At 37.9% G+C, this 24,105-nt stretch overlaps 1 protein-coding gene across 2 annotated transcripts in view; it reads left to right on the top strand.

Annotated features, from left to right (window-relative positions):
- Nucleotides 1–24,105, top strand: part of LOC132098192 (myosin heavy chain, fast skeletal muscle) — a 48,313-nt gene that overhangs the window by 18,214 nt on the left and 5,994 nt on the right. Inside the window, exons 1-19 of one of the 2 annotated variants that reach the window (XM_059504382.1) lie at nt 18,436–18,675; nt 18,812–18,955; nt 19,031–19,187; nt 19,344–19,371; nt 19,895–20,000; nt 20,092–20,184; nt 20,283–20,346; nt 20,451–20,549; nt 20,633–20,736; nt 20,846–20,984; nt 21,067–21,185; nt 22,274–22,423; nt 22,536–22,706; nt 22,782–23,088; nt 23,186–23,253; nt 23,334–23,421; nt 23,501–23,618; nt 23,736–23,859; nt 23,963–24,099. In XM_059504382.1, coding sequence (XP_059360365.1) covers nt 18,475–18,675; nt 18,812–18,955; nt 19,031–19,187; nt 19,344–19,371; nt 19,895–20,000; nt 20,092–20,184; nt 20,283–20,346; nt 20,451–20,549; nt 20,633–20,736; nt 20,846–20,984; nt 21,067–21,185; nt 22,274–22,423; nt 22,536–22,706; nt 22,782–23,088; nt 23,186–23,253; nt 23,334–23,421; nt 23,501–23,618; nt 23,736–23,859; nt 23,963–24,099 — 2,417 coding nt within the window. In that variant the 5' untranslated portion in view covers nt 18,436–18,474. Of the gene's footprint in view, nt 1–18,435; nt 18,676–18,811; nt 18,956–19,030; nt 19,188–19,343; nt 19,372–19,894; nt 20,001–20,091; nt 20,185–20,282; nt 20,347–20,450; nt 20,550–20,632; nt 20,737–20,845; nt 20,985–21,066; nt 21,186–22,273; nt 22,424–22,535; nt 22,707–22,781; nt 23,089–23,185; nt 23,254–23,333; nt 23,422–23,500; nt 23,619–23,735; nt 23,860–23,962; nt 24,100–24,105 lie in introns of those variants that run through there. The other variant, XM_059504381.1, reaches the window with a different exon arrangement.

Raw genomic sequence — 24,105 nt, forward strand, 5'->3', positions numbered from 1 at the left:
AGGACACGAAAGGTTCAGTAGACTTTTTGCTTTAAATGAATGGTTGTTGTCATGGTGTAAAGAACAGAAACTGCTATTTGTTAATAACTGGAATCTTTTCTGGGAGCGTCCTAGGTTGTTTCGCGCTGATGGATTACACCCCAGCAGAATCGGAGCAGAGCTGCCCTCTGACAACATCTCCAGGACACTTCGCTCCTTGTGGCTAGTAAGACAATTCTCAGATAACTGTTATGATGAGTTTTGTTCCACCCGCTTAAATGATAAAAGTACTTGCGCTGTAGAAACTATTAAGACTGTGTCTGTTCCCCGAATAGTGAGGTCAAAATATAATGTAGGATCTAGAAAAAATCTTATCGTAATTAAACCAGAAAAATGTAAAGTAAATGAACAAAAACAATTTTTAAAGTTTGGGCTCATAAATATTAGATATTAGATCACTCACACCCAAAGCAGTTATTGTAAATGAAATTATCACAGATAATAGTTTTGATGTACTCTGCTTGACTGAAACCTGGCTAAAACCAAATTATTATTTTGGTCTAAACGAGTCTACTCCAAACTACTGTTATAAGCATGAGCCCCGTCAGACTGGTCATGGCGGAGGTGTTGCAACAATATATAGTGATATTCTCAATGTTACCCAGAAACAGGATACAGGTTTAACTCTTTTGAAATACTTCTGCTAAATGTTACACTGTCAGACATGCAAAAGAAATCTAATGTATCTCTTGCTCTGGCTACTGTGTATAGACCACCAGGGCCGTATACAGAATTCCTAAAAGAATTTGCAGATTTCCTCTCAGACCTTCTAGTTACAGTTGATAAGGCGCTAATCATGGGAGATTTTAATATTCACGTTGATAATGCAAATGTTGCATTAGGACTTGCGTTTACTGACCTAATAAACTCTTTTGGAGTCAAGAAAAATGTCACCGGGCCCACTCATGGTTTTAATCATACACTAGATTTAATTATATCGCATGGAATCGATCTTACTGCTATAGATATTGTACCCCAAAGTGATGATATTACAGACCATTTCCTTGTATCGTGCATGCTGCGTATAACTGATATTAACTATATGTCTCAGCGATACCGTCTGGGCAGAACTATTGTTGAACTATCTTGGCAAATTTAAAAGTGCTGGCTAATGCTAAACGTAAATACAGTAAGATTGTTATTCATGCCGGCGCTAATGATGTTCGACTTCGCCAGTCGGAGATCACTAAAAATAACATTAAAGAGGTGTGTGAACTTGCAAGCACGATGTCAGACACTGTAATATGCTCTGGTCCCCTCCCTGCTTACCGTGGTGATGAGATGCATAGCAGATTGTCATCACTCAATGGCTGGATGTCTAAGTGGTGCCCACAGAATAACATAGGTTTCATAGACAATTGGATGAGCTTTTGGGGCAGACCTGACCTGTTTAAAAGAGATGGTCTTCATCCCTCCTGGGGTGGCGCCACTCTTCTCTCTAGAAATATGGCAAATAGTCTTAGTGTTTATAAGCAGACAGACTGGCTAAACCGACCGTCTGCTAGCTGCCTCCCGTCACAGAGGTCAGTTAATTCTCAGCACATAGAGACTCTTTCACCTAGATATCACACTATAGAGACTGTGTCTGCTCCCCGAACTAGAAAATACAAAAAACGTCCAAAGCAAGTTAAGATTAACAATTTAATTGAGGTTCAACAAATAAAAAACAGAAGCAATATGGATAAACAAATGATAAAGCTTGGCTTATTGAATATCAGATCCCTTTCTACGAAAACACTTTTTGTAAATAATATGATCACTGATCATAATATAGATGTACTCTGTTTGACAGAAACCTGGCTAAAACCTGATGATTACATTATTTTAAATGAGTCCACCCCCCAAGATTACTGTTATAAACATGAGCCACGTCTAAAAGGCAAAGGTGGAGGTGTTGCTTCAATTTATAACAACGTTTTCAGGATTTCTCAGAGGGCAGGCTTCAAGTATAACTCGTTTGAAGTAATGGTACTTCATATAACATTATCCAAAGAAACAAATGTTAATGATAAATCCCCTGTTATGTTTGTACTGGCTACTGTATACAGGCCACCAGGGCACCATACAGACTTTATTAAAGAATTTGGTGATTTTACATCCGAGTTAGTTCTGGCTGCAGATAAAGTTTTAATAGTTGGTGATTTTAATATCCATGTTGATAATGAAAACGATGCATTGGGATCAGCATTTATAGACATTCTGAAATCTATTGGTGTTAGACAACACGTTTCAGGACCTACTCATTGTCGAAATCATACTCTAGATTTAATACTGTCACATGGAATTGATGTTGATGGTGTTGAAATTATTCAGCCAAGTGATGATATCTCAGATCATTATTTAGTTCTTTGCAAAATTCATATAGCCAAAATTGTAAATTCTACTTCTTGTTACAAGTATGGAGGAACCATCACTTCTAACACAAAAGACTGCTTTTTAAGTTATCTTCCTTATGTATCCAAATTCCTTAGCATATCCAAAACCTCAGAACAACTTGATGATGTAACAGAAACTATGGACTCTCTCTTTTCTAGCACTTTAAATAAAGTTGCTCCTTTACGCTTAAGGAAGGTTAAGGAAAACAGTTTGACACCATGGTATAATGAGCATACTCGCACCCTAAAGAGAGCAGCCCGAAAAATGGAGCGCAGCTGGAGGAAAACAAAACTAGAGGTATTTCGTATTGCTTGGCGGGAAAGTAACATATCCTACAGAAAAGCATTAAAAACTGCTAGATCCGATTACTTTTCTTCTCTTTTAGAAGAAAACAAACATAACCCCAGGTATTTATTCAATACAGTGGCTAAATTAACGAAAAATAAAGCCTCAACAAGTGTTGACATTTCCCAACACCACAGCAGTAATGACTTTATGAACTACTTTACTTCTAAAATCGATACTATTAGAGATAAAATTGCAACCATACAGCCGTCAGCTACAGTATCACATCAGACAGTGCACTATAGACCCCCTGAGGAACAGTTCCACTCATTCTCTACCATAGGAGAGGAAGAATTGTATAAATTTGTTAAATCATCTAAACCAACAACATGTATGTTAGACCCTATACCATCTAAGCTCCTGAAAGAGGTGCTTCCAGAAGTCATAGATCCTCTTCTGACTATTATTAATTCCTCATTGTCATTAGGACATGTCCCCAAAACCTTCAAACTGGCTGTTATTAAGCCTCTCATCAAAAAACCACAACTTGACCCCAAAGAACTAGTTAATTATAGACCAATCTCGAATCTCCCTTTTCTGTCCAAGATACTAGAAAAGGTGGTATCCACACAATTATATTCCTTCTTAGAGAAAAATGGTATATGTGAGGATTTCCAGTAAGGATTTAGACCGTATCATAGTACTGAGACTGCTCTTCTTAGAGTTACAAATGATCTGCTCTTATCATCTGATCGTGGGTGTATCTCTCTATTAGTTTTATTGGATCTTAGTGCTGCGTTTGACACAATTGACCACAACATTCTTTTGCATAGACTTGAATACTTTGTTGGCATCAGTGGAAGTGCATTAGCATGGTTTAAATCGTACTTATATGACCGCCATCAGTTCGTAGCAGTGAATGAAGATGTATCCTATCGATCACAAGTGCAGTATGGAGTACCTCAAGGCTCAGTACTAGGGCCGCTACTCTTCACGCTTTATATGTTACCCATGGGAGATATCATCAGGAAACATGGTGTTAGCTTTCACTGTTATGCTGATGATACTCAGCTTTATATTTCTTCGCAGCCCGGTGAAACACACCAATTTGAAAAACTAATGGATTGCATAGTCGATATAAAAAACTGGATGACAAGTAATTTCTTACTGCTAAATTCTGAAAAAACAGAGGTGTTAATTATAGGACCTAAAAACTCTGCTTGTAATAACCTAGAACACTGTCTAAGACTTGATGGTTGCTCTGTCAATTCTCCATCATCAGTTAGGAACCTAGGTGTGCTACTTGATCGCAATCTTTCCTTAGAAAGCCACATTTCTAGCATTTGTAAAACTGCATTTTTCCATCTCAAAAATATATCTAAATTACGGCCTATGCTCTCAATGTCAAATGCAGAAATGTTAATCCATGCATTTATGACCTCAAGGTTAGATTATTGTAATGCTTTATTGGGTGGTTGTTCTGCACGCTTAGTAAACAAACTACAGCTAGTCCAAAATGCAGCAGCAAGAGTTCTTACTAGAACCAGGAAGTATGACCATATTAGCCCGGTCCTGTCAACACTGCACTGGCTCCCTATCAAGCATCGCATAGATTTTAAAATATTGCTTACTACTTATAAAGCCCTGAATGGTTTAGCACCTCAGTATTTGAATGAGCTCCTTTTACATTATAATCCTCTACGTCCGCTACGTTATCAAAACTCAGGCAATTTGATAATACCTAGAATATCAAAATCAACTGCAGGCGGCAGATCCTTTTCCTATTTGGCGCCCAAACTCTGGAATAACCTACCTAACATTGTTCGGGAGGCAGACACACTCTTGCAGTTTAAATCTAGATTAAAGACCCATCTCTTTAACCTGGCATACACATAACATACTAATATGCTTTTATTATCCAAATCCGTTAAAGGATTTTTAGGCTGCATTAATTAGGTAAACCGGAACCGGAAACACTTCCCATAACAACCTATGTACTTGCTACATCATTAGAAGAATAGCATCTACGCTAATATTTGTCTGTTTCTCTCTTGTTCCGAGGTCACCGTGGCCACCAGATCCAGTCTGTGTCCAGATCAGAGGGTCACTGCAGTCACCCGGATCCAGTACGTATCCAGACCAGATGGTGGATCAGCACCTAGAAAGGACCTCTACATCCCTGAAAGACAGCGGAGACCAGGACAACTAGAGCCCCAGATACAGATCCCCTGTAAAGACCTTGTCTCAGAGGAGCACCAGGACAAGACCACAGGAAACAGATGATTCTTCTGCACAATCTGACTTTGCTGCAGTCTGGAATTGAACTATTGGTTTCGTCTGGTCAGAGGAGAACTGACCCCCCAACTGAGCCTGGTTTCTCCCAAGGTTTTTTTCTCCATTCTGTCACCTATGGAGTTTCGGTTCCTTGCCGCTGTCGCCTCTGGCTTGCTTAGTTGGGGACACTTCATCTACAGCGATATCGTTGACTTGATTGCAAATAAATGCACAGACACTATTTAACTGAACAGAGATGACATAACTGAATCCAATGATGAACTGCCTTTAACTATCATTTTTGCATTATTGACACTGTTTTCCTAATGAATGTTGTTCAGTTGCTTTGACGCAATGTATTTTGTTTAAAGCGCTATATAAATAAAGGTGACATATTGTTCCAGCCACCAAAGAAGGATTCGCAAATAACCTGCCTGATCTATCTCAACTGCTATTTGTACCCAAAAATACACATGAATTACTGAAAACATGGGCACTATTTTCTCTAATACATTGGAAGCTGTTGCCCCCATCATATTGAAAAAGGTTAGAGAAAAACGTACTGTACCATGGTATAACAGTAATACTCACTCTCTCAAGAAAGTAACTCGTAGTCTTGAACGCAAATGGAGAAAAACTAACTTGGAAGCTTTTAGAATTGCATGGAAAAACAGTATGTCCAGCTATAGACAGGCTCTAAAAACTGCTAGGGCAGAGCATATACACAAACTCATTGAAAATAGCCAAAATAATCCAAGGTTTTTATTTAGCACAGTGGCTAAGTTAACAAATTACCAGATGCCACCTGATTCAAATATTCCACCAACGTTAAATAGTAATGACTTTATGAATTTCTTCACTGATAAAATAGATAACATTAGAAATACAATAGCGAATGTAGATTTTACAGCATCTAAAACTTCAGTTTCATCCATCGCACCCAAAGATAAACTGCAGTGCTTTACAAATATAGGACAGGAAGAGCTAAATAAACTTATCACTGTATCTAAACCAACAACATGTTTATTAGATCCTGTAGCCACTAAATTACTGAAAGAGCTGTTACCTGTAGCCGAAGAACCGCTTCTCAATATCATTAACTCGTCGTTATCTTTAGGTCACGTCCCAAAACCATTCATGCTGGCGGTTATCAAGCCTCTTATTAAGAAACCAAAACTAGATCCTAGTGTACTGGCAAATTATAGGCCTATTTCAAATCTTCCATTTATGTCTAAAATTTTAGAAAAAGTTGTGTCTGCTCAATTGAGCACCTTCCTGCATAAAAATGATCTGTATGAAGAATTTCACTTCCGGCCCCACCATAGCACAGAAACTGCACTTGTTAAAATTACAAATGACCTGCTCCTTGCGTCAGATCAAGGCTGCATCTCATTTCTAGTCTTACTTGATCTTAGTGCTGCGTTCGACACCATAGATCATGACATACTCATAGATCGATTACAAAACTATACAGGTATTCAAGGGCAGGCTCTAAGATGGTTTAGATCCTACCTGTCCGATCGCTACCATTTTGTTTACTTAAATGGGGTGTCATCTCATTTATCATCAGTAAAATATAGAGTGCCACAAGGATCCGTCCTAGGTCCCCTTCTATTTTCAATATACATGTTGCCCCTTGGTAATATTATTAGAAAATACGGAATTAGCTTCCACTGTTATGCTGATGATACTCAGCTATATATCTCAACGAGACCAGATGAAACTTCCCAATTATCTAAGCTAACAGAGTGTGTTAAAAATGTAAAAGATTGGATGACAAATAATTTTCTCCAATTAAATTCGGATAAGACAGAGATATTAATTATTGGACCAAAAAACACTACACAGAATCTTGTAGATTACAATCTGCAACTAGACGGATGTACTGTTACTTCCTCTACAGTCAGAAATCTGGGTGTTATATTAGACAGCAATTTGTCTTTTGAAAATCATATTTCCAATGTTACAAAAACTGCATTCTTCCATCTTAGAAACATTGCCAAGCTACGAAACATGTTATCTGTTTCTGATGCAGAAAAGCTAGTTCATGCATTCATGACCTCTAGACTGGACTATTGTAATGCACTTCTAGGTGGTTGTCCTGCTTCGTCAATAAACAAGCTACAGGTAGTTCAAAATGCAGCAGCTAGAATCCTTACGAGGTCAAGAAAATATGATCATATTACCCCAATTTTACAGTCTCTGCACTGGCTACCTATTAAGTTCCGTATCAGTTACAAATTATCATTACTTACCTATAAGGCCCTAAATGGTTTAGCTCCTGCGTACCTAACTAGCCTTCTACCACGCTACAACCCATCACGCACCCTAAGGTCACAAAACGCTGGACTTTTGGTAGTTCCTAGGATAGCAAAGTCCACTAAAGGAGGTAGAGCTTTCTCACATTTGGCTCCCAAACTCTGGAATAGTTGAATAGTTGATCGTCTAGCTGACTACGTCTTGTATTATTATTATTTTTTTTTATTTTTTCTAAAATCCTGTCAAACGAGCACAAACTACTAGCTACTACTAAATATTGTAGAAACATAATTTTCTGTAAAGTTGCTTTGTAACGATTTGTATTGTAAAAAGCGCTATACAAATAAACTTGAATTGAATTGAATTGAAAAAATGAGTCCACCCCGCAAGATTACTGTTAAAAACATGAGCCACGTCTAAAAGGCAAAGGGGGAGGTGTTGCTTCAATTTATAACAACGTTTTCAGGATTTCTCAGAGGGCAGGCTTCAAGTATAACTCGTTTGAAGTAATGGTGCTTCATATAACATTATCCAGAGAAATAAATGCTAATGATAAATCCCATGTGATGTTTGTACTGGCTACTGTATACAGGCCACCAGGGCACCATACAGACTTTATTAAAGAGTTTAAGAGTAGATCCGATTACATTTCTTCTCTTTTAGAAGAAAACAAACATAACCCCAGGTATTTATTCAATACAGTGGCTAAATTAACGGAAAATAAAGCCTCAACAAGTGTTGACATTTCCCAACACCACAGCAGTAATGACTTTATGAACTACTTTACTTCTAAAATCGATACTATTAGAGATAAAACTGCAACCATTCAGCCGTCAGCTAGAGTATCGCATCAGACAGTGCACTATAGACCCCCTGAGGAACAGTTCCACTCATTCTCTACTATAGGAGAGGAAGAATTGTATAAACTTGTTAGATCATCTAAACCAACAACATGTTAGACCCTATACCATCTAAGCTCCTAAAAGAGGTGCTTCCAGAAGTCATAGATCCTCTTCTGACTATTTTTAATTCCTCATTTTCATTAGGATATGTCCCCAAAACCTTAAAAACTGGCTGTTATTAAGCCTCTCATCAAAAAGCCACAACTTGATCCCAAATAACTAGTTAATTATAGACCAATCTCGAATCTCCCCTTTCTGTCCAAGATACTAGAAAAGGTGGTATCCTCACAATTATATTCCTTCTCAGAGAAAAATGGTATATGTGAGGATTTCCAGTAAGGATTTAGACCGTATCATAGTACTGAGACTGCTCTTCTTAGAGTTACAAATGACCTGCTCTTATCATCTGATCGTGGTTGTATCTCTCTATTAGTTCTATTGGATCTTAGGGCTGCTTTGACACAATTTACCACAACATTCTTTTGCATAGACTTGAACACTTTGTTGGCATTAATGGAAGTGCATTAGAATGGTTTAAATCGTACTTATATGACCGCCATCAATTCGTAGCAGTGAATGAAGAGAGCTTGTTGAGGAGGAGGCGCATGCGCACGCGGCGACTCGCAGCTACATGTGTCGATGTTCTTTGTCAGTTGTTTTTTCTTGCTTTTCTGTGTCTTAAAATTTTATTTATTTATTTTATTTTTTATTTTTTTTTCAACACTGTCGGATGCGGATATTTGTTCTATACCCTACTGAATAACTGGAAAAGGAGAGGCTTGATGGAGGAAATGGGGATTATTGTTTTACTGACTTCACCTGATCCACCTGAGTTTGTGTGTGTTTGAATCACCTCAGGAGTCGGTACGAATCCAATATTCCTGGGAGTTTCTTTTACAATGGTACAAGCCTAACAACGTGAAACAACCCGTGGGATTCGGCTATCCTGATTTGGGAAGTTTTTCACCTGTTGCTGTTGGACAAAAACAAAATTGCTCGCGACAAAAAGACTCTACATTAAAAATTCGGAAGAGAGGACAGAAAGGAGGTGTTCGTCAGAAAATGAAAAAAACTAATTCTTTCTAAAACTCCTCTCCCTACAATTTTGTTAACGTATGTGCAGTCTTTACGTAAAAAGATGGATGAGCTCCAAGCTATGGTGAAATTCCAGCATGACTATAGAAATGATTGCGTAATGGCGTTCACGGAGACGTGGCTCTCCGAGGGGGATTCGGATTCGAGTGTACGACTGGATGACTTTGGAGTGCCTGTTCGCATGGATCGGGATGAAACGGTAACAGGTAAAGCGCAAGGAGGTGGGGTATGTCTGTATATTAGAGAAAGCTGGTGCAAATCTGTGCACATTAAGGGGAGAGTGTGCACGAAAGATATCAATTATTGACTGTGGCACTAAGACCTCAGTACTTGCCCCGGGAGTTTCCTCAGCTGCTCGTTACGGTAGTGTACATCCACCCTCGAGCAAATGAGGATAATGTGGTAAGGGAGACTGAACGGGTGGTTCATGAATTACAATCCGCATCACCCGACGCACCCTGTTTTATTCTGGGAGATTTTAATAAGTGTTCTTTGAAGAAATCACTGGGCCACTTCAATCAGTATGTAACTTGCCCAACACGAAAGGACTCAATTCTGGATTTGTGTTATGGGTTGATTAAAGGAACTTACAAGTCATTTGGAAAACCACCTTTGGGAACCTCAGATCATATTATGGTTTTACTTGTCCCTATATATAAAACTGTTCTGAAACGTGAAAAGCCACAGGTAATTAAGACGAAAGTCTGGTCTGAAGATGCTACGTTACGTTTAAAAGGGTGACTGGATTGTACAGATTGGACTGTTTTTATGGACTCTGGTTCAGACATTGATCAAGTAAATGAAATTTGTAGTTATTTGACATTTTGTGAGGACATGTCAATACCTGTGAAATCTTTTAAGAAATTTCCAAACAGTAAACCGTGGGTTACAAAATCACTCAAGATTCTTCTGTCAAAAAGGAACAGGGCTTTCAAAGAGGGAAATACTGTAGAGCATTATATGCTAAAAAGAGAAATTAAGTGTGAAATAAAGAGGGCTAAAGCAGTTTATAAGGAAGATCTTGAGTTTAAATTGAAAAATGGAAATGTAGGTTCCGTTTGGGAGGGAATGCATTTAATTACAGGTCAGGATAGTAGGAAAATAAATAATAGAATAAGTTTGAACGGATTCAGTTCAGATGCAGCTTTATCACAGGATTTTAATAATTTTTATATGAGATTTGATACGCATGATTTTGAATTGGAAATTGAGGATTTGAAAAATAAGTGTAGGATAAACAGAGGTAATGTTGGTGTCCCTTTTGATGTAGGAGATGTGATAACAGTTTTTAAACAATGTAAAATCAGCAAGGCAAGGAATGTGCTGAGCAGTTAGGACCAAAATTTTATGACATTTTTGCATGGTCCCTAAAAATACAAAAAGTACCTGCACGGTGGAAGCAGTCTACACTGATTCCATTGCCAAAAAAGCATAATGCACAGTTATTAGATGATTTTAGACCGGTGGCGCTTACTTCCTTAGTGATGAAATGTTTAGAAAAATTAGTTAAGAGGGAAATTATGCATAAAACAGAGTTCTCTAGACCCTCTTCAATTTGTGTACAGAAATAATCGAGGCGTAGAGGATGCTGTTGGAACTCTCTTACATTTAGTATTTCAGCATTTAGAGAAGCCAAAAACTTTTGTTAGTGTGGGTGCGTCCTCTCTCACTTATTATTTATTTTATACACTAATGCGTGTAAGAGTAGTTTTGAAAATAGGCTCATCTTAAAATTTGCTGACGACTCTGTAATCGTTAGCTTATTGAGTGAGGAGGATTCTACGCATGGTCCTGTGGTTGAGGATTTTACTGTTTGATGTCAGAATGCTTTTTTAAAACTTAATGTTCTGAAAACTAAAGAGATGACTACTGATTATAGATTGAGGGGGAAATCAATTGATGATAAGCAAATAAGTATTAATGGAACAAGTATCCAGATTGTTGAACAGTACAAGTATTTGGGTACCGTATTAGATTGTAAATTGACGTTTTCCGCAAATACTGATGATTTGTGTAAGAAGGGGCAGCAAAGATTGTTTTGCTTAAGGAAATTGAGGTCTTTTGATGTGTATGAAACATTGATGTGCATGTTTTACAGATCCTATATTGAGTCGTTTTTATCCTTTTCATTGTTGTGCTGGTTTAACTCTCTGAATGTGAAAAATAAAAACCGTATGGAGAGGATCGTAAATCAGGGAAACAAAATAACAGGGAGGAAGCAGATGACTATGGCTCAGTTATACCATAGACAGGTGTTGGGTAAAGCCGAGAACATTTTGTTAGATGATTATCACCCCTTGTATTCTGAGTTCCATCTTCTCCCGTCTGGTAGCCGGTATAGAACTCCGCTTAGTTAAACTAATCGGTTCAAAAATTTGTTTGTCCCCTCAGCTGTAAAACTTTTAAGTTCTAGGTAAAAATTTTCATGTATGTGTGTGTGACATTGTTTATGTGTATGCTTGTTTGCTGCAACCAAATTGCCTTCAGGAAATGAATAAAGATGAACTGAACTGATATCATATCGATCACAAGTGCAGTATGGAGTACCTCAAGGCTCAGTACTAGGGCTGCTACTCTTCACGCTTTATATGTTACCCTTGGGAGATATCATCAGGAAACATGGTGTTAGCTTTCACTGTTATGCTGATGATACTCAGCTCTATATTTCTTCGCGGCCCGATGAAACACACCAATTTGAAAAACTAATGGAATGCATAGTCGATATAAAAAACTGGATGACGAGTAATTTCTTACTGCTAAATTCAGAAAAAACAGAGGTGTTAATTATAGGACCTAAAAACTTTGCATGTAATAACCTAGAACACTGTCTTAGACTTGATGGTTACTCTGTCAATTCTTCGTCATCTGTTAGGAACCTAGGTGTGCTATATGATCGCAATCTTTCCTTAGAAAGCCACGTTTCTAGCATTTGTAAAACTGCATTTTTCCATCTTAAAAATATATCTAAATTACGGCCTATGCTCTCAATGTCAAATGCAGAAATGTTAATCCATGCATTTATGACCTCAAGGTTAGATTATTGTAATGCTTTATTGGGTGGTTGTTCTGCACGCTTAGTAAACAAACTACAGCTAGTCCAAAATGCAGCAGCAAGAGTTCTTACAAGAACCAGGAAGTATGACCATATTAGCCAGGTCCTGTCAACACTGCACTGGCTCCCTATCAAACATCGTATAGATTTTAAAATATTGCTTATTACTTATAAAGCCCTGAATGGTCTCAGCATTTGAATGAGCTCCTTTCAAATTATAATCCTCTACGTCCGCTACGTTCGCAAAACTCAGGGAATTTGATAATACCTAGAATATCAAAATCAACTGCGGGTGGCAGATCCTAAACTCTGGAATAACCTACCTAACATTGTTCAGGAGGCAGACACACTCTTGCAGTTTAAATCTAGATTAAAGACCCATCTCTTTAACCTGGCTTACACATAACGTACTAATATGCTTTTAAAGGATTTTTAGGCTGCATTAATTTGGTAAACCGGAACCGGGAACACTTCCCATAACACCCGATGTACTTGCTACATCATTAGAAGAATGGCATCTACGCTAATATTAGTCCATTTCTCTCTTATTCTGAGGTCACCGTAGCCACCAGATCCAGTCTGTATCCAGATCAGAGGTTCACTCTAGTCACCCGGACCCATTACGTATCCAGACCAGATGGTGGATCAGCACCTAGAATGGACCTCTACATCCCTGAAAGACAGCAGAGACCAGGACAACTAGAGCCCCAGATACAGATCCCCTGTAAAGACCTTTTCTCAGAGGACCACCAGGACAAGACCACAGGAAACAGATGATTCTTCTGCACATCTGACTTTGCTGCAGCCTGGAATTGAACTACTGGTTTCGTCTGGTCAGAGGAGAACTGGCCCCCCAACTGAGCCTGGTTTCTCCCAAGGTTTTTTTCTCCATTCTGTCACCGATGGAGTTTCGGTTCCTTGCCGCTGTCGCCTCTGGCTTGCTTAGTTGGGGTCACTTCATCTACAGCGATATCGTTGACTTGATTGCAAATAAACGCACAGACACTATTTAACTGTACAGTGATGACATCACTGAATTCAATGATGAACTGCCTTTAACTTTCATTTTGCATTATTGACACACTGTTTTCCTAATGAATGTTGCTCAGTTGCTTTGACGCATATGTATTTTGTTTAAAGCGCTATATAAATAAAGGTGACATGACTTGACTATGAGCATCTGGGATCGGACCAATGATCACATGATTGCATATCGCATAATGAGATGCTCTACCAACTGAGCTGTACAAAACCCAAATTATAGTACAGACAAAAGAGTACAAAGCATTAATATGAAAGTGTCCTGTTGCCGATAGGAGCTCAATTGTAGTATATGCTCTGATGGGTCATATTTCAGGGATTTGGACAAACGACCTACACAGGCGTATTGGTTGGAGGACATGTTGCACAAATTTCATATTCATTACTAATTATATCCATTTAATCCATTCACTTAAATTTAACTTTGACAGAGATGTCTGCATGTTTGGTAAATTGACTGTTACATTAATCATCATGATGGATCGTTGGTGGAAAAAAAATCTATAGTGACATCAGTAACTGCAGCTGTTAGATTGGAGACACTTATAGTTCAATTGTACAGAATTCAAACAGCTGAGGAGCACAGGGCAGCATACATCGGCAACATTATGTTAACAGGAGGAACAGTGCAAGAATAGAATAAAATAGAATAGAACAGGATCAAACAGAATAGAAAATACTTTTAAATAAGGTCCAATTTATCCAATTTAATATTAGTTACTACATAATGTTTTCACTGTCATTGTGTTCATGTTAGTTCACAATACATTAACTCAGGGGTTTTCAATCATTTCAGCCACGTGCTCCCCACACAGGTTTGTCCAATTTCACTCACACCCCCCACCCCAAGCACCCACCCCTATTACTGTATTCACACCGAATTTCTTTAACATTAACATATACACAAATATCCATTAAAACTACATACCTCATTTATGTGATAGCTTTGAATGATTTTTTTTCTTTTGCTCTTTTTGATTAACATTATCAACATAAGAAATGCACGGATCTCAAGGAACTGAGCCTGCTTTGTTTGTGGGATTCAGTTGTGTGCACAGTGAGCACAGAAACGATGTAATGTTATCACAGCACGTGAGTACCGCATTGAGATGTCTTGCCCTTAAAATATATAACCTGATAATAAATATATTACCTGATTCAATGTGATGGCTGTGCCTGTTTCTGATAGCAACACTCAAAGATACTCAAAGCCAACTCTGCTCTAACTGTCAACTGATTAACAGACTAGTAGACTACTCAGATTACCCCCAAGTGGATGGCTAAAGATGTGCTGGCTTGTATTCATAAATAGGCTACTGGAGGTTATGCCTCTGAATTAACAGATGCTTGTGGCATGACCCACAGGTTGAAAACCCCTGCATTAACTAAAGCTCTTTTTAACTAGTGCATTTAAAAAAAATGCTATTTAAAATTTTGATTAATAAATGTTGTAGAAGTGCTGTTCAGTGTTAGTTTTTGTTAAATAACATAGATAACCAACCTTTAAAAAATTGGAAAGTGTTTCCCACAAAACTAAATCTAAATGATCTAAATGATTAGATCATTACTCACTATTTAAATTTTAGCTAAAAATGTAATTTCACAATATCAGGTTGTTACCAAAGATATAAACTGTCAATATCGTTGGCTACCAGCCCTCCCAAAAGCACTCAAATGCATTATCATTTTCCAGTAAGCCCTCCCAAAAAAAAAAAAAAAAAAAAAAAAAGCTAAATACCTAATTCTCAAATTCCATAAAAAATGAAAATACATAAAAATATAAATACCTAATTCTCATAAAAAAAACTAACTACTAAATACAAATTTAGCCTGAACTGGGCAGAATAAAGACTGTACCTGCTGCCAGTAACAAATGCTTAAATCACAAGACCCTATGTATCCCTCCAAAGATGGACAAATAATCCTGATTTTTTTTTAAAAAAAGATGCATTCTCATGACATGAATTAGCAACACTATATTCACGCTTCAAACACACCACTTGTGTCTAAAGATTTAACTCTTGCTTGTGAATTGTCCTAAGTAAAGCACTTAACAACAAAGCATCCAAATGGCCAGAGAATGTCTGCAAAAATAATTAAACATGCTAAAAATCATAATTTTTTAAAGAAACGTTACCTGACAAGTTCAGTTGAATTCCACTATTGAATGTCAACAACAGGAAAGTTGAACAATCAATGCATGAACAGCATGCCTGTGTACCGGTTGCTGAAGTTGCTGAATAAAAGCACTTGATAAATGAATAAATAATGATAAATGCTAATCTAAAATTTTCCTTTATAATTACCAAATAAAGGAATGATCAATAATTAAGACAAATTGAATCAATAGCTTCCTACAATATTCTTTTAAATAAGGTTCAGAGACAGGGTGGATTAAAGCGAATGAACATCTGATATCAAAGCTTACAACTTGACACCACAATAACTTGTGTGACCTATGCTGACAAATGGCAAAGCCCTGATGGCATAGCTGACCGACCAGCTATATTTGTGTAAAGTCCTAATATGTCCTCCCTTAGGGAAAACATGCCTTACAATTTTATTGTCCACATGTTCCCATCTTAGAAGGTGTCAATGTCTTAGAATTTATTCCACAGCCTCCTGCCATCTTCTCAAATGGTCTAGGAAAGATGGTTGGAAAAATTGCATTGTCCTTGAAAGGCAAAGAAAAAGGACAAGGGCATGGTCCAAAGTCAGGCACATGACACACCATCCTAAAGAACCCTGTAGTAATCAGGGGAACGTTCATGATGCGTTCATGCATTAGTGCTCAAAAACATCACACAATCACACAATACATCATGTATTTAGTCATCCAATAATCATAAATGCATTTGTCTGCTTAGACATGCCTGAGTCACTGCAGCACTGATATATGTGGTAAACTACGCTATAAATGCAATATCGCTAGATCTAAACATGGAGGATCACTTGTAGCATTGGTATATATCGTCATACTTTCCTGACATTATAGACCTAAAAGTATGACTCTCTGCAAAGCTACTTTGAAACCATGTGTATTGTGAAAGCACAATAGACTCTGATTGACTGTAATATGTCTCTGATTCTGAGATCAACAAAATTGACAAATTAACAGACAGCTGAAGCCCCACAGCTATTATAACAGTGTACAACTGAAAACAAAAACTGGAAATGAGCCGAGTCAGGAGAAGAAAAATGAAATGCATGTCTAAAAGCAAATCTTTTATTTGGCATTTAGTCCAATAAGAGCCAGATGAAATCAGACACTTTAATGTGTTTAAGTGCTACATGTCTTATGGTGTATTAGGATGCAAGCTACATTACAAAGATCACTTAAGGGATATTAAAATCTTTGTAAAGCATTACATGTAACTGTGTTATAGTATTAATTTGGAATATGACCTGAAAAAGTGCTAATTTCAGGAAACATATCTCATGTTATAATATATTTTCATAGTTTTGTCTTTACAGCAATGCAGCATTATTCTGCCGGATCGTGGCTGGCCTTCAGCATAAGTGTAAAAGACATGAATGACAACTGCTGTGCCCAGATTTGCTGCTTTGTCACACGAAAAGCTTCCAAGGCCTCTGGGAACAGTATCCCAGTGACATTTGAGAGCTTCTCCACAGCTAAACTGGGCTTTAATGTAGTGCCAAGGCACTTGAAGAAGATTGTGCTCAACATAAGACCCAAACAATGTCTGAACTCCAGTAACTGATACCTTCACATAACAACCCTTTCTCAAGGTTAAGGCGCTTGATCATGCCCATAAATACATCAAGTATCATTTTTAATTACAGTATTGGTGGCTTATTCTCAAATATTAATTTAATTCATCAAGGTGTCAATTCACCTCATCTTAGCGAAGCATTCACTGTCATTATCTCAACCCATTATCTCTTCTACAAGATGTCCTCTAACAGTATTTCCTATAAACTAAACTAAACTAAACTAAACCTAATTAAGACTGGGCAGTTAATTACAATAACTGATAAGATATATGTGGTCAATGTCATGATATTGATGAACATAAGACGGAGCTCAGAATACATGACCAAATACAGTGAGTGCATTCTGCTGAGTGAACATTATTCTGCCTATATAAGACGCTGCTTCAGGCTCCTTTAAGGACTGACTGGAACCCAAAGGTGGGTGAGTTGCTCATTATGTTCTTCTTCCACTATTACCCTAATATACACATTTTAAAATAGCTAACCCTGACACATGGCAGTTAGTTAGCATATTTAAGATTTTACATTATGGACATGCACTGTATATTAAACATGATTTTGAAACTTATCTGACTGAATTACTGGGAGTAAGCACATATTTGCTGCATGAGATTGACAAATTGTTTTGCCCTTCTCTTAGCATCTCCTACCTCAGATACATCAGACACATTCTCTCTGGAAACGACAGCAGGTATTACATTGTGATTACACAGATATTCTCACTATTAACTAGTAGCTCATTAGCTGTTTATTAGTACTTATGTTTATTTATCCTACCAAATAACTAAATTTAATACCTACTTTACTAACTAGTAATCGGCAGGCAAAAGTCATAGTTAACTGTTTGTTAATAGTGAGAACTGGACCTTAAAATAAAGTGTAACCAAGCAAACATTTGGTTGAATAGAGTACCAAATTGTATTAAAATTTATATCAACATATAAAGTCGATCAAAAGCTTCCATCAAAGTTGTCCTAAAACCCAAAATATCTTCTTGTCTTAGGACAACTTTGATGAACTTCTTTAATCCACTTCAAATGTTGAATACTGTATATATTTGATGGTTAATGAGTGAAGCTAGAAACAATCATGTGGAACAGCATCTTTACACATCTTTACACACTTGTTTATTATTTAAAGAAAGTCTAACAGAACTGTAACAGTAACAGAAACACAACTGAAATTATGTATTTGTAATAAAATTACAACTCATGAAACTAATGAAATATCAGTCAATTTGTGATGAGTTGACTTTAAAGGAAAATTAATTGTTTACTATTGTCTTCTTGCATTATCGACAAACTATTTTACTTAAATTTCTTCACTACAATGATCATGTGAAATTACTCTATAGTACAAGAGTGTACGACCCTCAGCACATTCTCTCCTTGTGATTTGTCACAGTAAACTGCAATCATGGGAGATGGTGAAATGGAGTGTTTCGGCCCGGCGGCCATTTACCTCCGGAAGCCAGAAAGAGAGAGAATTGAGGCTCAGAACACCCCCTTTGATGCCAAAACTGCATTTTTTGTGGTAGAGCCAGATGAGATGTACCTGAAGGGTACTCTTATTAGTAAAGAGGGTGGCAAAGCTACCGTCAAAACTCTGTGTGGGAAAGTAAGTACAATTAGAAAATGTATAAATCTTCTGCAAATCAATTTTAGATAATGCTACAGACTTTAAAACTAAATGTCACATGAATCAAATATTGTCATATTTAGTAATTGCCTTACCCATCCTGAAACCTTTTTAGACACTCACGGTAAAAGAAGCTGAAATCTTCCCCATGAATCCTCCCAAGTTTGACAAAATTGAGGACATGGCCATGATGACCCACCTCAATGAGCCTGCTGTGCTGTATAACCTCAAAGAGCGTTACGCAGCATGGATGATCTACGTAAGTCTAACTAAATTGTGTTTTATTCCTAGGATAGAATGGAAGCATTGTAAAACTGGACTATCTTTGTTTCAGACCTACTCTGGCTTGTTCTGCGTCACTGTCAATCCCTACAAGTGGCTGCCGGTGTACGACTCAGTTGTTGTGACTGGATACAGAGGAAAAAAGAGGATTGAAGCCCCACCTCACATCTTCTCCATCTCTGACAACGCCTACCAGTTCATGCTCACTGGTAAGTGGGGATATACATTTTCATTCCAATTTGCAAAACAATAAGGAAAAAATAAGATTATCTTAGAGGAATGCTTATTTCGTGCTAATCCTGAGTCTGCCTTATTTTCGCTTGACACATTTAAAATTTAAATGAAAAAAAAAAATCTTGTTTCAGACAGGGAGAATCAGTCTATCCTGATTACGTAAGTAGAATATGATAACTAAAGATTTTTGAATAATAAGATTAATGAGTAAATATCATTACATGCACTTAAGAATATCATTACACTGCTTATTCTAGGGTTTTTGCAGAAAGCTAAACTCTGAAATGTAAAAGTGAAGGCTGTTTAATCAACTGAGAGAAAGCGGTTTAACACCTTGCTTTTCTACTGTAAAGCATGGGTTACGTGGACATCTAAATTCATAAGCATTGTTGTAATTGGCATGTACTACAAAAAAATGAAAACCAAGGTAACAGAGAGGTGGGGAGGGAGCGGAATACTGATGGTGTTGCATGTATACTAGGGTAAGACAACAGCACTAAAACAATGCATGTAGATGTGAATGCAGGTTTCATGTTTTCAGCAGAAGAATGTGTGCATGTGAATGTAGTACCTGACAATTATGGTTTTCAAAGAAGCACGTACACAAAAGCTAATTTACCAAAGAAGTAATTTCGAATATACTGAAAAAATGTTCTTTTCCATCTTTAACACATCTACTCAGTGGAGAATCTGGTGCAGGAAAGACTGTCAACACCAAACGTGTAATCCAGTACTTTGCGACAATCGCTGTGTCTGGAGCAAAGAAGGTAGAACCTGGCAAAATGCAGGTAACTAAACAAAAAATAAATTAAATATCCCTAACCCTAAGTACAGTAACAGTAATATTCTACATGATGAAGTTACTTAAATACTCACCAGGGGTCACTAGAGGATCAAATCATTGCAGCCAACCCTCTGCTGGAAGCTTATGGTAATGCCAAGACTGTAAGAAATGACAACTCTTCTCGTTTTGTAAGTTGCTGAGGTCAGATTGAGTGCATAATACAAATTCAGTTAACATTACAAATCTGGGAAATTTTAAACTGTTCTAATTATATCCATCTTTGAAGGGTAAATTCATCAGGATTCACTTTGCGACCACTGGAAAACTGGCCTCAGCTGATATTGAAACTTGTGAGACATTGTTTTAAGCCAAATATTTTTATTTGGATGAAAGGTGGATTCATCACTTGAACTCAAAAATGTTTTTCAACTTTGACTTTTTTTTTTTTTGAAAGATCTGCTGGAAAAGTCAAGAGTGACATTCCAACTGTCGGCTGAGAGGAGTTACCACATCTTCTACCAGCTCATGACTGGACACAAGCCAGAGCTGCTCGGTGAGAAATCTAAAGGATTGTGTGGTTCAGTTATTTCCTAGTTTGAGAGCACTGTTAACATGCTGCACATCAACTCTTTATAGAGGCCCTACTCATCACCACCAACCCTTATGACTATCCAATGATCAGCCAGGGTGAAATCACTGTCAAGAGCATCAATGATGTGGAGGAATTCATTGCCACAGATGTATGTGGACAACTTCATTAATACTAGATCTAGTACTATTTCCAGATTTTATGAAAAATATCTGAGCAAAAATTTAAAAAAATGTTTTTTTTGGTCTGTGTAAAAACAGACAGCTATTGACATCCTGGGCTTCAGTGCTGATGAGAAAATCAGCATCTATAAGCTGACAGGTGCTGTGATGCATCATGGGAACATGAAGTTCAAACAGAAGCAGAGAGAGGAGCAAGCCGAACCTGACGGCACTGAGGGTAAGATGTTCTATCAGCACATATTTATATTTAAACATTCTCTTTGTTAGTGACAATATTTTTAAAAAAATTTCTTCCTCAGTGGCCGATAAAATCGCTTACCTTATGGGGCTCAACTCCGCTGACATGCTGAAAGCTCTGTGTTACCCCAGAGTAAAGGTCGGGAATGAGATGGTAACCAAAGGCCAGACAGTGCCACAGGTGATAAGATAAGATTTTAAAACTATATTGTCCTGAAGTAAATTTTTCTTGGACACATACAGTACATTATCTGCTGTTTAATTACAAGTAATATATACATACATATAGTACATAGACAGGCTGTCACATATACACATGCACACATATTACCTACAGTACATACATACAAACACAGATTACTGCCCCATCAACCAACCAATTACACCTTGTCCATCATACAACACACCTTTAAAAATTTGAAAAAAATACATGTTCATGGTTACAAAAAGCAACCTTGACTGGCTTGCTATTTAGCACTTTGATGGACAGGAGTACAAAGGAGTTCTTAAAGTGGTTGAGCCTGCACTGGGGGGCACTAAAGCATCTCCCTGAGGGAAGACGCTAGTACTCATGGTGGAGGACATAAGTGGGGTCTGAGGTAATTTTTTGGGCCTCTCAGATGATTGTTTTGTTAAAGAAAGAAGAGAAGACAACACTTTCTGGTTAACATCACAGACTCGCCATACTGAAAGCATCTCGTTGTTGGAGTTTGAATCTTATTCCTGAGTGACCATACATTACTCAGGATCATGGATAGCAGTGGCGGTCAATTTCCTCTTTTCTGTAGCCACTGTCATTCACATACTCTCTGGCCTCTTCTCCGCAGTCACTTCCAACATGAAGCATTAATGCTCCCCAGCAAGTTTTTAATGGCCAATCAAGAAAGATCCGCTGCATCTCCGCAGTAGTGCAGAGACAGGAGCACCATTCTCAAATAAGCTAGTGGCCACCAGTTGTGCAGGTGGAGAAAGGTGCATACAAAAGCACATTTGCCAACAAAAGTAGTCCCAAGATATAGGCTGCTGTCCAGTCCTTTGTTCTGATTACACAAATTATACATAGGGCAAATAAAACACTCCCAAAAAGGCGTGTGTGGGTGTCCGTGTCATCTGCAGAACAGCGCCTACAGAAACTTGTTTAATTAATCAATAGATGATAAATACTTGATTGAGTAACCATATAAATGTCCCATAAACATTCATAAGAGAAATTCATACTTCAGAAAGTAAATGTCTAACATCACTTATGCTGACTTCTGAATTTCTCAGGTGAACAATGCAGTCTCAGCTCTCTGCAAGTCTGTCTATGAGAAAATGTTCCTGTGGATGGTAGTCCGTATCAATGAGATGTTGGACACCAAGCAACCTAGACAGTTCTTCATTGGTGTGCTGGACATCGCTGGATTTGAGATCTTTGATGTGAGCATCAGTTTTTAATTAATGATTAATTATTATAATATAATCAAGAATCGGAATCAAGATATAAAAGATAACAGTCAGCAGTAAGAACTTGCTTCTGTATGATTATCAGTTCAACAGCTTGGAGCAGCTTTGCATCAACTTCACAAATGAGAAACTGCAACAGTTCTTTAACCACCACATGTTTGTTCTGGAGCAAGAGGAGTACAAGAAAGAAGGCATTGAATGGGAGTTCATTGACTTTGGTATGGACTTGGCTGCCTGCATTGAGCTTATTGAGAAGGTAAGAGGATATTATGTAAATTAAATTTACTATTCACACTGTGACTGTACTTGAGTGTGAACGTTTCTTCAACAGCCAATGGGCATCTTCTCCATCCTTGAAGAGGAGTGCATGTTCCCCAAGGCTACAGACACAAGCTTCAAAAACAAGCTGCATGACCAGCATCTGGGCAAAAGTGCAGCCTTCCAGAAGCCCAAGCCTGCCAAAGGTAAGGCAGAGGCCCACTTCTCTCTGGTGCACTACGCCGGCACTGTGGACTACAACATTGCTGGCTGGTTGGACAAGAACAAGGATCCACTGAATGACTCTGTCGTGCAACTTTACCAAAAGTCATCGCTCAAACTGCTGGCCTTCCTGTATGCTGCGCATGCAGGTGCTGAAGGTATGAACATCTGCATTTCCTGAAATTCTTTGTGGAAAGCTACATGACATCAAGAATAACAAATCATTACTTATTAAAACTTATTCAAATAAAACAGCTGAAGGAGGTGGAAAGAAAGGCAAGAAGAAGGGTGGTTCCTTCCAAACTGTGTCTGCACTTTTCAGGGTAAACATGATTCTCTCTTTTTAAGAAAGATGTAAACATCACCATTAAAGACTGTACTAGCCTCATAAAAATTTCCACAGGAGAACTTGGGTAAGCTGATGACTAACCTGAGGAGCACTCACCCTCACTTTGTGCGCTGCTTGATTCCTAATGAGTCAAAGACTCCAGGTAAGCTTGATCCCCAAAAACTGAAATCCAACACAGTTTTGAAAATATGTCTGGAACCTTAACAATATTTGCATTGCAGGTCTGATGGAGAACTTCCTGGTCATCCACCAGCTCAGGTGTAATGGTGTGCTGGAGGGTATCAGAATCTGCAGGAAGGGTTTCCCCAGCAGAATCCTATATGGTGACTTCAAGCAGAGGTAAAGACTTTTTGCAACTTCCTAACTTGAGATGATGTACCACCTAATTTTTTCTTATCTTATGATTACGTTTTTGTGGGTTTACGAGAAAATGACACTTGCCTGAATGTCCTGTAGATACAAAGTATTAAATGCTAGTGTCATTCCTGAGGGACAGTTCATTGACAACAAAAAGGCTTCAGAGAAACTCTTGGGCTCTATTGATGTTGACCACACCCAATACAAGTTTGGACACACAAAAGTGAGTTACTCAACAAGTGACTAAGCTTAACTTTACATAGAATGGCTTCCATAACATATCAATAAATATTATCATATATTTGTAAATTATTATATTTATACAGGTGTTTTTTAAAGCTGGTCTGTTGGGAACTCTAGAGGAGATGAGAGATGAGAAACTAGCAACACTGGTTACCATGACTCAGGCTGTTTGTCGTGGCTTCCTCATGAGGAGAGAGTTTGTAAAGATGATGGAGAGGAGGTGAGT

The sequence above is a fragment of the Carassius carassius genome, chromosome 21, assembly GCF_963082965.1.
Source record: "Carassius carassius chromosome 21, fCarCar2.1, whole genome shotgun sequence".
NCBI classification, from domain to species: domain Eukaryota; kingdom Metazoa; phylum Chordata; class Actinopteri; order Cypriniformes; family Cyprinidae; genus Carassius; species Carassius carassius.